Source organism: Erythrolamprus reginae, chromosome 5, assembly GCF_031021105.1.
Source record: "Erythrolamprus reginae isolate rEryReg1 chromosome 5, rEryReg1.hap1, whole genome shotgun sequence".
Taxonomy (NCBI): domain Eukaryota; kingdom Metazoa; phylum Chordata; class Lepidosauria; order Squamata; family Dipsadidae; genus Erythrolamprus; species Erythrolamprus reginae.
The window spans coordinates 76,911,257-76,926,817 of NC_091954.1; the positions used below are offsets into that span (position 1 = coordinate 76,911,257).

General features: G+C 44.6%; 1 protein-coding gene across 3 annotated transcripts in view; it reads right to left on the bottom strand.

Moving 5' to 3' along the window:
* CROCC2 (ciliary rootlet coiled-coil, rootletin family member 2) overlaps nucleotides 1–15,561 on the bottom strand; it is a 143,714-nt gene that overhangs the window by 6,082 nt on the left and 122,071 nt on the right. For all 3 annotated transcript variants that reach the window (XM_070753238.1, XM_070753236.1, XM_070753237.1), the window contains one exon: nucleotides 15,326–15,475. In XM_070753238.1, the coding sequence (XP_070609339.1) occupies nucleotides 15,326–15,475 (150 nt within the window). The remainder of the gene's footprint in view (nucleotides 1–15,325; nucleotides 15,476–15,561) is intronic.

The window sequence follows — 15,561 nt, forward strand, 5'->3', positions numbered from 1 at the left end:
TGGAGGGACCCAGGAGAAGGGCCTTCTCTGTGGTGGCCCCGACCCTCTGGAACCAGTTCCCCCCCGACATCAGAACTGCCCCCACCCTTCTTGCCTTTCGTAAAATTCTTAAGACCCATCTCTGCCGTCAGGCATGAGGGAACTGAGACATACAGTTTATACATGGTATGTTTGTGTGTATGCTTGCTTTTAATAATGGGGTTTTTTAGTGTTTTTTAAATTATTAGGTTTGTTCTTACATTGTCTTTGTTATTGTTGTGAGCCGCCCCGAGTCTACGGAGAGGGGCGGCATACAAATCTAATAAATAATAATAATAAATAGCTTGCCCTGCCAATTTTGGTATTCATGAAGTTTCTTTCTTGATGGCTTTTTAATTATTGTTTTCTGTCTGATTGTTTGTCTGGTGTTGATCTTTGCTTATTTTAATATTGGCAAGTGGAGTTGATGTGTTCTATATGAATCTATATTCCCATTTGATTTTTATATTACTCAGCATTATGTTAAAAAGGTACAATAGGTATCTTCTAGAAGGCATGTTATCAGGTTATCAGAATAGGCTGATCTTTTTTTTTCTTCAATGCTGTTTTGGAACACATTTGATGAACTTGTTTTATCTTTAAGAGGTTTGCAGATCCCACTGCAGCATCTCATGGAGCTGCTTTATCAGAATCCATAACATTCCTAAGTGTTTTTGTCTCATTAATGCTAGTAGCCAGGTCTATTGCTTTATTCCATTTTAAACTTAAGTGGGGATTTTGATTCTTCTCTGTTGGATTTGGCCTTATTGTTTAGCCTAGGAGTTGACCTACCATAAGCCCAGGGGTGGACTGCTAGCTGGAACGCTAAATTGGGCTCACCACGGTGGCTCATGAGTGCTTGTGGGGCCAGCGCGATTTTGTTTCTGCACCTGTGGAGATAGAAAAATCGTGCACGGAGCTACAGGTGCATCTGTGTTTGGGCGAGGGCACACCTGCGGCTCCATGCACAATTTTGCTATCTCCACAGCTACAGAAGCAAAATCGCGCTGACCCCACAAGCAATCATGAGCCGCAGTGGTGAGCCCAATTTAACATTCCGGCTAGAGCCCACCCCTGCATAAGCCAGACAGCTAATACATCAGCTTACTTTTCTTAAAGAGAAAATAAGAAAATTTTGGAAAAAGGCTTTGTGTTTCTGTAGGATGCATCCCTTAAATCTAGATTCACATCTGTTGAGATTAGTTTAGTAAATGTAGTAAACCGTAGAACAATTGTAGTGGGCTTCCAAACTTCAGATTATTGCAGAAAAGGACCGTTGACTTACCTGAACGGTCTTCTCGATGCACTGCAAGGAGAGTCCAGGATGGGTTATTCTCAGCCTGATTGGCTGGGACTGAGTTTAATTTAAATATTTAATATTAGCCAGGCACCGCCCCCTTAGCCCTCCAGTCTAATAATTACGAAGGAGCAGTAATGCAAAAAAACTAACGATTTATTCATCAGAAAAAAACATTCCCAAGTGTCAACAACCAAATTGTAACTGTGACCCTGGTCCCGAGAACCGGGTGGGTCTGGACTCTCCTTGCAGTGCATCGAGAAGACCGTTCAGGTAAGTCAACGGTCCTTCTCCAATGCACTTGCAAGGAGAGTCCAGGATGGGATATACCCAAGTTTAGTCAAAGGGAGGGAGAAGGTTGGACCAGGGGCGCTGAAAAAGAGCACACCCCTTGCAAGACCCTCCTTCCAAAGGCTGCTTCTGATGAAGCGAACGAATCAATCTTGTAGTGTCTTATAAAAGTGGATGGAGCTGCCCACGTGGCTGCTCGACAAATGTCCTCAAGAGATGCTTGGGTCCTCCAGGCCGATGACGTGGCCGCACTCCGGGTAGAGTGAGCAGTTATCCCTTGTGGAGCTGTGGTGTTTTTAGCAGCGTAGGCCTCGGAAATGCAATCCTTCAACCAACGACTGATCGTAGGAGGTGACACTTTCTTCCCCATCGTTCTGGTGGAGAAGGATACGAAGAGACCTTCAGAAGACCGTAGGTCTTGGGTCCGACGAATATAAATTTTTAAGGCACGTCTAACGTCTAATTTGTGCCATCTCAGTTCAGAAGGATGGCTACCACGGGAGCAAAAGTCTGGTACCACAATGTCCTGTGCTCTATGAAAGGAAGTGTTCACTTTCGGAATAAAGGCCGGGTCCAATCTCAAGACAACTCTGTCCGGGTAAAATCTACAGAGGTCCTGCCGTATTGACAGTGCCGCAATTTCAGAAACTCTCCTGGCAGATGTGATGGCTACCAGAAAGGCAGTTTTGATGGACAGAAACCTCAAGGAGATGAGCCTTAACGGTTCAAAGGGAGGACCCGTCAAGGCATGAAGGACCAAGGGCAAGTCCCAGGAAGGAAATCTGTGAACCACCGAAGGCTTCAAGTTGTTTGCTCCGCGCAGGAAATCTCTGATCCACTGGTGCCTTGAGAGGGACCGACCGTGGTCTTTGGCAAGGACCGTCGATAGGGCCGCGACCTGTCGTCTAAGTGTATTAGGAGCGAGACCCTTGTCCATTCCCGCTTGCAAGAAGGAAAGCACCATCAAGGGAGTGGCTCCCTGTGGGTCCACCTGACGTTGTATGCAGAAGTCGGCGAACGCCGCCCAGGTCGCCTGGTAAATTCGCCTTGTAGACGGCCGGCGAGCCGCCTGCATAGTATCTATGACCGCGTCTGGCACGAGCTGACTCCTCAGATGTTCCCGCTCAAGTGCCAGACGGTCAACTGCCACCACTGGGGATCTGGGTGACTCATTGCTCCCTGTGTGAGGTGCAATTGGTGATCCGGAATTCTCCAGTGTGCCGCAATTGATAGTTCCACTAGATCGGCAAACCAGATGCGCCTCGGCCAGAACGGGGCCAGTAGGAGAACCTCCGCCTGTTCTTCCAATAGTTTCCGGATTACTTGCGGTATTAGAGGGATCGGTGGAAATGCATAAAGAAGGCCCGACGGCCATCGTTGATGTAACGCGTTCACTGCCTCCGCTCCTGGGGAAGGAAAGCGGGAGAAGAAACGGGGGAGCTGGGTGTTGTGGGCCGTCGCAAAAAGGTCCAATATCGGTAGGTCGAACCTCCTTACCAGCTCCTGGAAGATCGCGGGGTCCAGTCGCCACTCCCCGGGGTCTAGAGTCTCCCGACTCAGCCAGTCCGCGCATACATTGTGTATCCCCGAGATATGTTCCGCTGAAATAGAGGCTAAGTTGGCCTCTGCCCACCGTAATAGGGACTCGGCCTCCTCCATCAGGCGGCGAGAACGTGTCCCGCCTTGTCTGTTGATATGCGCCCGGGTAGCCACATTGTCCGTGAGGACCAGAATGTGTCGCCCTCGAACCCAGGGGGTGAAGCTCCGGAGGGCCAACGAAACCGCCTTCAACTCCAGGAAGTTGATGTTGACCTGTCGTAAATCCCGATGGTCCCATACGCCCTGGGCCAACTGGGAAGCAAGGTGGGCCCCCCAACCAAACAGACTGGCGTCTGTCGTCAGCGTAAGATGGTGTTTTGGCAGGAAGGAGGAACCCTTGTCCAAGGCCGGAGAAGTCCACCAACGAAGAGAATTGCGAACCCCGCCCGGGAGCAGAATCCTCCTGTGTAGGTGGCTGGATTTTGTCTTTTGGAAGGGCAGCAGGAACCATTGCAGCGCTCTCAAGTGATGCCTGGCCCAAGGGACAACCTCTATGCAGGATACCAGGGTGCCCAAGATCTTTGACAGGAAGGAGAGTCTTGGGAACCGCTGACTGTTCAGATCTCTTACGAGTTTCCTGATGGAGGCTCTCCTCCCTGGGGAAAGAAACACCATGCCCTGGGTGGTATCGATGGTAGTCCCCAAATGAGCCAGCCTCCTTGTTGGTGTCACGTGGCTCTTGTCCCAGTTCACTGTGAAGCCATGGCGTTCGAGCGTAGTGATGGTCAGGTGTAGATCCCGAAGCGCCTGGTCGTTTGTCTTGGCCAGTATAACAATGTCGTCTAGGTACGCCATGAGGCGCACCGACTGCTGTCTCAGGGAAGCTGTGAGAACGTCTAAAAGCTTCGTAAAGGTCCTTGGGGCGGACGAAAGTCCAAAGGGCATTGACTTGTATTGAAAGTGGGTCCCTTCTAGGCAGAACCGGAGGAACCGCCTGTGCGGTGGAAAAATGGGGACGTGTAAGTAAGCCTCTTTGAGATCTATTGACGTCAAGAAGTCCTTGTGTCTGATAGAGGCGAGAATAGTCCGCAGTGAGTACATTTTGAAACGTCTGTACTTTATATAAATGTTCAACTGACGCAGGTTCAGAATAAGTCTGACCCCCCCAGAGGTCTTGGGAACGAGGAAAACTGGGGAATAAAACCCCTTCCCCTGCTCTTCCAAAGGCACCTCCTCTATGGCCCCTATTTCCAGTAGATGGGAGACCTCTTTGTAAAGGAGGCCCTTCCTTTGGACATCCAAGGGGATGGGGCATGTGACGAAGCGGTGAGGGGGAAGTTGAAGGAATTCCAGCCTCAGGCCCTCTGCCACAGTAGTTGCCGCCCAAGTGTCTGAAGATAGCAGGGCCCATTGTTCTGCGAAGTGGATGAGCCTGCCCCCCAGTGGAACGGAGATGAAGGAGTCATTTGTTTTTCCTAAATCCCCTCCCAGCCCCTCTGAAGGGTCTGCGTCCCTGATAGGATCTGCCGCGGTCGTTAGTAGCTGACCTATCCGATCGGAATGACCCCTGGTTGAAAGAGCCCTGGAAGTAAGGCCTCGATGCCTGGGTAGAGCTCGAGGAGGGCTCTGACCGAAAGGGCTGGCGCCTTTGGTAAGGAGTGAACCGTCTTTCCGTCTTTTTGGACTTCGGCATGACCTTCTTTTTATCCTTGTCCTCGACCAAAACGTCGTCAAGGACTTCCCCAAATAATTTTCCGGCCTTAAATGGAGCGGAGGCCAAGCTCCATTTGGACTTAACGTCCGCCTGCCAGCTGCGTAGCCATATGAGCCGGCGGGAGGACACTGATGAAGCCATGGCCCTGGCCGCGAACTTGGCCGCATTGACCGTCGCATCTGCCGAGAATTCGGTGGCGGCTAAAATTTTGTTCAGGTCCTGTCGAAGGCGGCCGTCTTCAGGATCCACCCGTGATTGGAGGTCCTTGATCCAAAGGAGGGTTGCCCTGTTAAAAAATGAGGCCGCAGATGAGGCCCGAATGGCCCAGGCCGCCATCTGGTGGGTTTTACGCACGACATTTTCGGCCCTCTTGTCCTCAGCCCTGAGCCCCTCTTGAGACTCCGAGGGGACCAGGGCATTGGAGACTAGGCTGGTGACCGGTTTGTCCACTGTTGGGAACGTTAACAGGTCCTCCATTTGCTGGTCAAATGTATAAAATTTGCGGTCCAGGTTGGATGGGCCCTGAGCCGCTGCTGGATTTTCCCAGGGTCTCCGCACAGTCTCCAAGAACAGATGGGAAGAGGGAATGTCCACTGTTTCTTGCTTTGGTAGTACGAAGAGGCCCGCCTTAGGCTGGGATGAGTTGGGGTCATCCGGCTGGCTGCTCTCTCCTGCCTGCTCAATGGTGAGTTTGGCCTTATTGAGTAAGAGCCGGAATAATGATGACTTAAAGAGACCTGCGAAGACAGGTGGTTCTGGAGGGTGTTCATCCCCTGAAAGGTCATCTTCGTGGTCACTATAGTCATCCCTAACAGAGTCCTCCTCTTCCATAGATTCAGACATGGAATGTGAGGCTGGAGCAGTCCAGGGACTCCTGTGTTTTTGTGGGGGGTGACCCATCACATTTTGCTGCTGCAGAGCCCCTGTCTCAACTCCTTGGGAAAATACATTGGAGATTAAATCCTGTAGGGCCTGTGGCATGCTCTGCCAGGAGTCCTGGGCGTTGCGCAGTCCTGCAGCTGTTGGTGTAAATGTGGAGGATGGTGCTGGGGCATGTTGAAAAGGAACGTAAGATTGAGGACCCAGGTTGCCAGGCCACATGGTCGCTTGTCTGCCCCAAAGAAACCCTTCTGCAGGAGAAGGCAGTATGGGCCTCTCAGGGGACCAGTCCTGCTCCAAGGCCGAGCCTGCTACCCCTGTTGGGATCGCGGGGGAGGCTGGCGTGGGTGTGGGAGCAAATCCTTTAGCAGGTAGGAAAACCTGTTTTTGAGAGGCTTCCAATTGCCTTTCCAGGGCCCTTATTCGCTTCTCAGCCTCTCTGAGTGAAGAACTCTGAGAAGATTTGGATTTTTGGCTTTTTTCCTTAGGGGTACTGGGCCTAGCAATGGTGTTGGCCTCCTCCCCTGCGTGAGATGGTGTTTCAGCCATAACAGAAAACTGAGATAAACTCACGGTCAGCCAGGAAGAATACTCGGAGGGTGAGCAAGAAATCTCTCTCGTTGTATTAAAACAATGACGAAGTTGGATTTCTGAGGCTCTATTGCGGCTGCGTAGCTCCCGGCAAACCAAGAATACAAGGAAAAGCTCTTCCTCGGCCTTTCCGGCCTTCGCGCTCTCCTATTGGTTCGCCGGAATGTCACTCAGACGTTGCCATGGCAACCTTCGATCCGGAGTGACAGCTACCTTAGCCTTATGGAGGGCAACGGTCCGACCACAAAGGAGTAAACAGGAGGTGGGCGGGGATTCTACCTCCGCCCGTGCCTGTTACTAGCCTGTCGTTGTCATGACAACCGCCCCTGCGGTCATGACGGAGCAGGCAAAGGAATGGCCGCTTTATTCAGGCGGGAACTCTTCTCCGTTCCCGCCTTTATCCCCCCCCAAGATGGCGACGCTCGTAGCCGGGTACGTAGTTGGTCCTCCGACTGGCTTGGTGCTCAGCGCGCCGGGGGGGGAGGGGAGGGGGCTCCGTCGGGGCGCGAGGCTTCCTTCTGTCTTCAAGCGGCATATCCGTCATGGGGAGCAGGCCCCCCATGGCGTCAGCCGACCGCCTATCCACCGGGCGCTGTCGCGGAGACAGGCAACCCGGGCGCTCCTCTCAAAGCCCTCCAAGAGCCTCCAGGCTTGTGGGCTAGTCAGGAGAGGAGCTGCAGCCTAGGGGGTTAGTCCCACTGGGGGAATTAACCCTCGCTGCCAACGAGAAGCCGCCCCATGATGCCTGAAAAATAAAGGAAAAAGAAGAAAAGTGTTAAAAGCACAATATAAACATATATAACATTTATTAAAACTCAAATTATACCCTATTAAACCATGTTTAACAGGAGCAATAAACTCAATGTCCCATTACTGCGACTGAGTTTTTTAGACTGGGGGGCTAAGGGGGCGGTGCCTGGCTAATATTAAATATTTAAATTAAACTCAGTCCCAGCCAATCAGGCTGAGAATAACCCATCCTGGACTCTCCTTGCAAGTGCATTGGAGAAGAGAAGGTTTTTTAAAAAAACATTTATTTGCAATAATCTAATTGCTGGATTTTTGCAATACATATGGAAGCTGTAATGAATCATTTAAGACCATACATCTACCAGTACAGATAACACCATTATAAAAGGGTGTGTTATCCTACCTCAACCCTTGTTTTTGCATTAGTTCAACCATTCTGAACAATATGGAAAGGGGGAGAAAAGGTAACCTCCCAATGTTGCAAAATATACTGCTCAAAAAAAAAAGAAAGGGAACACTCAAATAACATATCCTAGATCTGAATGAATGAAATATTCTCATTGAATATTTCATTTGCACAACTATTCCGTTTGCACAACAGCATGTGAAATTGACTGTCAATCAGTGTTGCTTCTAAGTGGACAGTTTGATTTCACAGAATTTGATTTACTTGAAGTTATGTTCTGTTTTTAAGTTTTAATTTTTTTGAGCAGTGTATATTTCCCAAACTGAAAGAGGCACAGAGGGAAGGAATTCAATTGGTTGTGAGTTGCAAGAGTTAATGAATATACTGCTATGTAGGATGAAAAAAACTTCCAAATAACAGCTTGGAGGAAGGGATCTTTTGTTCCTTTAAGACTGGCTAGAAGAAAATGTTAAATAGAGGAGAGAGAGAGGGGGTAAAATCCAGAATAAATATATGGCCAAAATCCAGAATAAATAAATGGTCACATCCGGATTTCCCCTCTGGAGACATCAATAAAGAGTTTTATGAGGTTGATATGAATTACCTTTGCTGGCCTGATGTTCTGGAATTCATTAACTAGAATCTACCCTTTCTTCAGCCCAGGGAAAGAGGTTTTGCATGGGGGAATTCTGGGGCACTGTACATATGGCTATTTTATGCTTGCAGAGATAAATGCTTGTAACATTATTTTGCCATAACAGAAAAATAGCACATTCGTCACCCTCTTCAATTCTCCAGCTAGAAAAATCTACTAAGAACAATAAATAATTTCCAACAAATGCCTGGCCTGACCTTTCCTATCACTTCTGGAGGGACCTGGCAAGAACATTTTTAACCCTTTCTAGGGATGCTCACAGCAGCTAGGAATAGAATAGTCATAGCCTACAGAGTCAGTTCAGGATATTTTTAAAAAATAAAAACATTGCAGTTAGAGCAGTGATGGCGAACCTTTTTGGGTTTGTGTGCCAGAAGGGTGTGTGGGTGTGTGCTAGCATGTGTGCCCATGCCCACACCTCTTGCCCCCCCACGCATGCCCCCTCCTTCGGGCTGCCTCCATGCATGCAAACAGGCCTTATTGAAGGGGGGGGGAAGCCCAAATGGGCAAACCGGAAGTTCAGGAAAACACACTTCCGGTTTGCTATTGTGCTGTTTTTTGCACTCTGGAGGGTTCAGGGAAGCTTCCTAAAGCTCCAGAGTGCAAAAAAACAGCACAACGGGCAAACCAGAAGTGCGTTTTTCTGAACTTCCGGTTTATCCATTGGGTAATTTTTTTTTGCCTCTGGGGCTTCAGGGAAGCTTCCTTGAAGTGTCCAAAGGGTGAAATGGCCTTTCCCAAGGTCGAAAATCACCTGCTCAGTGCATGCCTGTGTGCTGGAGCTGACACAGGGCAAAGTCTTGCGTACCCTCTGATATGGCTCTGTGTGTCATGCGTGCCATAGGTTCGCCCTCATGGAGATAGAGCATAGGAAAAAAATCACAAGAACTTCTAGTTCAGAAATTTAAAGAAAAAAAATAAGTCAAAAAGTAAGGAAAAGTAAGGAAAAAAAATCACAAGAACATCTAGTTCAAAAATTTGAAGAAAAAAAGTAAGTCAAAAGTCTTAAATTAGCACATATAACAAAATAAATGCATTGTTTGTTTGTGTGTTTGTTTGTTTGTTTGTTTGAGCTGGAAGGGACCTTGTAGGTCATCTGGTCCAACCCCCTGCTCAGGCAGGAGTCCCTATACTATTTCCGACCAATGGCAGTCCAATTTCCCCTTGAAAGTCTCAAGTGTTGGAGCACTCACAACCTCCATAGGCAAGTTGTTTCACTGACTGGTTGCTCTCACCGTCAGAAAGTTCCTCATTTCCAGGTTGAATCTCTCTTCGGTCAGCTTCTGTCCGTTATTCCTAGTCTGGCCTTCTGGTGTTTTGGAAAACAGCCTGACCCCTTCCTCTCTGTGGTAGCACCTCAGATACTGGAACATTGCTATCATCTCTCCCCAGTTCCTTCTCTTTGCTAGACTAGCCATGCTCAGTTCCTGCAACCTCTCTTCGTATGTTTTAGTTTCCAGTCCCCTTATAATCTTGGTTGCTCTCTTCTGTACTTTCACTAGAATTTCAATATCTTCTTTTCAGTGTGGTGACCAAAACTGGATGCTCTAGATGTGGTTTAACTAAGGCTTTATAGAGAGGTATTAGTACCTCCCTGGTCCTAGATTGTATCCCTCTGTTAATGCAACTCAGGTTTGTACTGGCCTTTTTGGCTGCTGCTGCACATTGCTGGCTCATATTTAGTTGGTTGTCCACCAAGGCTCTCACAGTCGCTGCTATTGAGTGTGGTTTCACCCAGTTTATATGTATGTCTTTGGTTTTTCTTGCTTAGGTGTAGGATTTTACTTTTCTCTGCATTGAATTTCATTTCATTTGTTTGGGCCCAGTGTAAAGTCTGTCAAGATCTACCTGTATCCTGAGCTTCCAGCCTTTGGACACAGAGAATGTAAGAAAATATTATTTTGAGAGAAAATATTATTTTACTGAAAGAGTAGTAGATGCTTGGAACAAACTTCCAGCAGACGTTGTTGGCAAATCCACAGTAACTGAATGTAAACATGCCTGGGATAAACATATATTCATCTTAAGATAAAATACAGGAAATAGAATAAGGGCAGACTAGATGGACCATGAGGTCTTTTTCTGCCGTCAATTTTCAATCTTCTATGAAATGGGAGAAGGATTCCCTCCTCCTGAAAGGGACATGAAAGGGAGTCCTACATTTTTTTAAAAAATATGTCAAAATAATAACAACCCCATTGTTGTGGTTAGCTCTGGCCCAGCTCCTGCCCCAAGGACTGTGGATGTGGGGGAGACATCCACATGCTGCAGGCCTGTTTCCCCCCCCCCCCCGGTGTAATCTGCTGATGAAGGCTCCTCTGACCAAGAAGACATGAGTGACAGGGAGGAGGAGAGTGTGGCAGACAGCTCAGAAGGAGATCAATTATCTAGCTCCTCCTTGGATTCAGAACAAGTGTTAATGACACAGCCACGCATGCGGAGAGCGATGCATAAACAACAACAACTGAGAATTTATTATCAAAGAAAATGAGGCCACCTGTGGTTGGGTGGGGCTGTGGTAATTAGTGAGGCTGCTATAAAGAGCAGCCTGTGGGTTTGGCCATTGTGGAGGATTATCTGATCCTGTTTCGTGACTGCTTTACTGACTTTGACCTTTTGTGTGCTGATTTTCCCCCGTTTTGAAACTAAACCAGGGCAAAGTGTGTTTCACTTTGTGAAAAAAGAAGGACTGTGAATTGCCTCACAGCTGCAAGCTAAGTATCACAGAACTGATAAGGGACTTGTACAAATTACCAGTTTGTTTGGAGACAAGTGCTCTTTGCTATACCAAAAAAGGGCTTGGTTTAAGTGAATTTTCATTATAAAAAACATTGTTTTGAATTTTCAAACGTGTGTGTGTCTGAAATTGTATCTGTGCATTTTTGGGAGGATTCTACCAGAGAGCTTGACAGAACACACATCAAACAAGTACTGTCAACCCTTTCTTGGTTAAAAAAAATGAGGAAATGCTGTATGTTGCATAGATTTATTGGCATTAGAAAAGCAAATGGGACAAGAACCTTTTTTGGGGAGCTATATGTGGGGTGTACAAAACTCACTTAGAAGAAGCTCACATTAATTTCACTGGAAGGTTCTGCCGGATGGTTTGGATTATGCATTTCCATTGCTAGTGCTAATTAGGCTAATCCAAGAGTGCCTCTGCTGATATGAAACACATGTGTGACAAAGAGTTCTGTGAATTTGAACCAGTGCCTTGATGCTGTGTTAGTTACTTCCCTGAACAGACAAGGAAAGCAGATAACCTAAAGATGTACATATGTAAGTGAAATCTGAAACTTCGCTTTAAAGAAGAATAGCGTGTGCATTATTTGGATTGCATTCAAAGAACATCAGAGCAGCAATCATGTATGTATAGCGAAATTATCTGAGAAGGATTGCAGAACAAAGATTTCAAATATTTGCAAATAATCAAGAACAATAGAAATTCTATTCCTGTAAGCATAAAAAGTTTTCTTTCAAAAATCTTTCTGTTTAAAACAATAGAAACACTTCACATTTTATAATACATTTATCTTTTTATTCCTGCAATTGATATGCTGCTCAGTTTCAAGAAAGACTCTGAGTGGCTTAGAATGATGTTGAAGACAATTATGTAAAATTTAGGTAGAAAAGAAAAATAACCAAACCCCAAACTCCAATCACAATCAGTTTTGTTTGTCAATAGGGATATTGTCAATAAGGGATGCAAATAGGAATATCTCTGCAAAAGATAGGGACCTATTACCATCTTTGGTGGACTTGCGAAATCGCCCAGAACTACTGGAAAAAATTAGACCAGGTTACTAATTTAAATGTACAGTTAAAACAGGAATTATTTTATTAGGAATCTCTCGGCAAAATCTTCACAAAAATGATTTCTATATTATATTGCATATTATAACGGCTGCAAGGATAAGTTATGCGCAACACTGGAAGCAAACTTACTATACTAAACTTACTGAGTAAAACTATGGCTAAATTAACCTTGCAGCTACAAGATAAAGATGATACAGACTTTCACCAAGCCTGGGACAAGTGGTACAAATGGTTAAATAAAAAGAAAATATTCATTAATACCATAAAACACAACATTTCAACGAAACAACCTTCATCAAAAGACAAAAGATAAACACAAAAAACTCTCACAAATAATCTCTACATTCTACCTACAACATTCGATGATCAGAACAAGAAATCCCCAATATAAACTAGAAACAAAATCTAGAAGATGGGAAATAATATTCGAACATTAACATACTAACGGACGTTGTAAACACTTATGATCCTAGCCTATGGCTAGATGGATTTTATTACCCCAATTTTCCCCCTTTTTTCCATCTTATTCCCTTTACCTCGTACATTTTCTTTCTTTCTTCACTCTATTTTTCCCCAATATTTCTTATTGCTTTCTTCTCTCCACGCTCCCACTTTTCTTTTCTTATCTTCTTTCCCCCCCTCTTTATTGTCAATAATATTATTATAACTAGATATCTTATATCCACTATATATTATATGCCTTTTAAAAATACCATTAGGATTATGGCCTAGTTATGAATATCAACTTATATATATTAGAAACATAGAAACATAGAAGTCTGACGGCAGAAAAATACCCCATGGTCCATCTAGTCTGCCCTTATACTATTTTCTGTATTTTATCTTAGGATGGATATATGTTTATCCCAGGCATGTTTAAATTCAGTCACTGTGGATTTATCTACCACGTCTGCTGGAAGTTTGTTCCAAGGATCTACTACTCTTTCAGTAAAATAATATTTTCTCATGTTGCTTTTGATCTTTCCCCCAACTAACCTCAGATTGTGTCCCCTTGTTCTTGTGTTCACTTTCCTATTAAAAACACTTCCCTCCTGGACCTTATTTAACCCTTTAATATATTTAAATGTTTCGATCATGTCCCCCCTTTTCCTTCTGTCCTCCAGACTATACAGATTGAGTTCATTAAGTCTTTCCTGATACGTTTTATACTTAAGACCTTCCACCATTCTTGTAGCCCGTTTTTGGACCCGTTCAATTTTGTCAATATCTTTTTGTAGGTGAGGTCTCCAGAACTGAACACAGTATTCCAAATGTGGTCTCACCAGCATTCTATATAGCGGGATCATAATCTCCCTCTTCCTGCTTGTTATACCTCTAGCTATGCAGCCAAGCATCCTACTTGCTTTCCCTACTGCCTGACTGCACTGTTCACCCATTTTGAGACTGTCAGAAATCACTACGCCTAAATCCTTTTCTTTTGAAGTATTTGCTAACACAGAACTGCCAATACAATAGTCAGATTGAGGATTCCTTTTCCCCAAGTGCATTATTTTACATTTGGAAACATTAAATATTATTGACTTATCTTTATTTTGTTTGATATCTCTATCTCTTTTATTTGTAATAAAACTTAGTAAAGATTATTTTATTTTAAAAAAAGGAATATCGTGTTTTTTAAATTGCTTACTACTAATAGTGCTTAAGAATAAAATGATTAATGGAGAATAGGTCACTTTGTTCACTAGGCCCTCACCAGAAATGTAAGCCACATGCAGTGTCTGTCTTACTTCTTGTAGTCATTTTCCTTTTGTTAGGACACCAAACATATAATCCTATAGAAATAATTATTATGTCCAAGCTTTCCTTTTCCATATTGTATATTTTATATTATATTTAAAAATGGTAATAAAAAGCATTAGTTATTAATAATACTGTAATACAGGGACGGCATTTAAAAAGAACCCAATAACTATTATGAAGAATTATCAGGTTACACCTGTTTGCTTCACTACCTGAACAACTGAAAACAAGGAGCTTATCCAGGACAAACCTTGACTTCAAAGAAAACAAAATGGTGGAACTCTTTTGCCAATCCTCTCCCTACCAGAAACCTGGGTCTTGCTTCTTCAAGATGGGAAATACCACAATTCTTGACAAAAAAATTGTGAAAAATTTAAAGTTGCCTTTTCTGCCAAGAAACATAGATAAGAGCCTAAGAAAAATATTTTTTTCAGTGCAGAAGATGCTCTTTCAACTGGGAGAAGTTAACTAAGGTAAAGAACGGTATTGTTGTGGTTAGCTCTGGCCCAGCTCCTGCCCCAAGGAATGTGCAGGTGGATGTGGGGGAAACATCCACATGCCGCAGGCCTGTTTTGCTCCCGATGGAATCTGCTGACGAAGCCTCCTCTGACCAAGGAAACGTGAGTGACAGGGAAGAGGGGAGTTTGGCAGACAGCCCAGGAGGAGATCAATCATCTGCATCATCCTTGGATTCTGAACAAGAATTAATGACACATCCACATATGCGTAGAGTGATGCATAGGAGACAACAACTGAAGGATTATTACAAGAGAAAATGAGGCCACCTGTGGTTGGGTGGGGCTCCAGTAATTAGGGCTGCTGCTATAAATAGCAGCATGTGGGTTTGGCCATTGTGGAAGAGTATCTGATCGCAGTTCTTCAGGAATTGTGTGTTGCTGCTTTCTGGACTTTGTTGATTTTTCACGCCTTTGAAACCAAAACAGAGCAAGGTGTGTGTGTGTGTCTCACTTCGTTGGAAGAAGAAGGGGTGTGAAGTTTCTTTACAGCTGCTAGCTAAGTACTTAATGACTGCTTAAGGGAAATTGTACAGATTACCTGGTTGTTTGGGGAGGAGTGCTCTTTGCAATACAAAAAGAGTGCTTAGTTTATTTTGAATTTTGTGATAAAGAACATTGTTTTGAATTTTCAAACATGTGTGTGTGTCTGCAATTTGTACCCGTGAATTTTCGGGAGGCTCCTACCAGAGAGCCCAACAGAACAGGTATGATACAGTGAAATGTTTGATATATAATATATAATTGTAATATATATTAGCATTTGGGGAGTGCAGTTTGTTTCTTTTAAGAGTACTTCTAAGGTTTCCTCTGGTTGAATATTTCAACAGGGAAAATAAAGAGCTCACAATAAATTCAGAAATATAAACATAATTCATAGAAGTACACAGCTTTAGGGGAAAAGATTCTGCCATTTTTCAACAATGACGGCACATACACTTTTCAAAAGGAGCCTTTCTGTGACACTTGCCTTACTGTAATCCATATAATCTTCAATTAAGGATGGAGTCCCAGTGCTTGAAATTGATTCAAGATAACATGCAGCCATAAGATCGTTTTGTTAAATTAATCCTCCTCTCCCATCATCACTTACTTTGTGGACATGGTGCTTCTGCTTCTCCAGATTTCTGTACTGTAGTTCCATGTCAGCCAGACGATCTTGTAACAAATGTACAGTATTGGTTAAGCTATGGTTCTGCCTCTTGCTATCTGATAATGCCTGTCGCATGGAGTCAAAACGATCCTGGAAAATAATAATAATTGTTATTGTTATTCAACCAGAAATGAAATCTGCTAAAAGATTAATTCAAGGACATTTGGTTAAAGAAT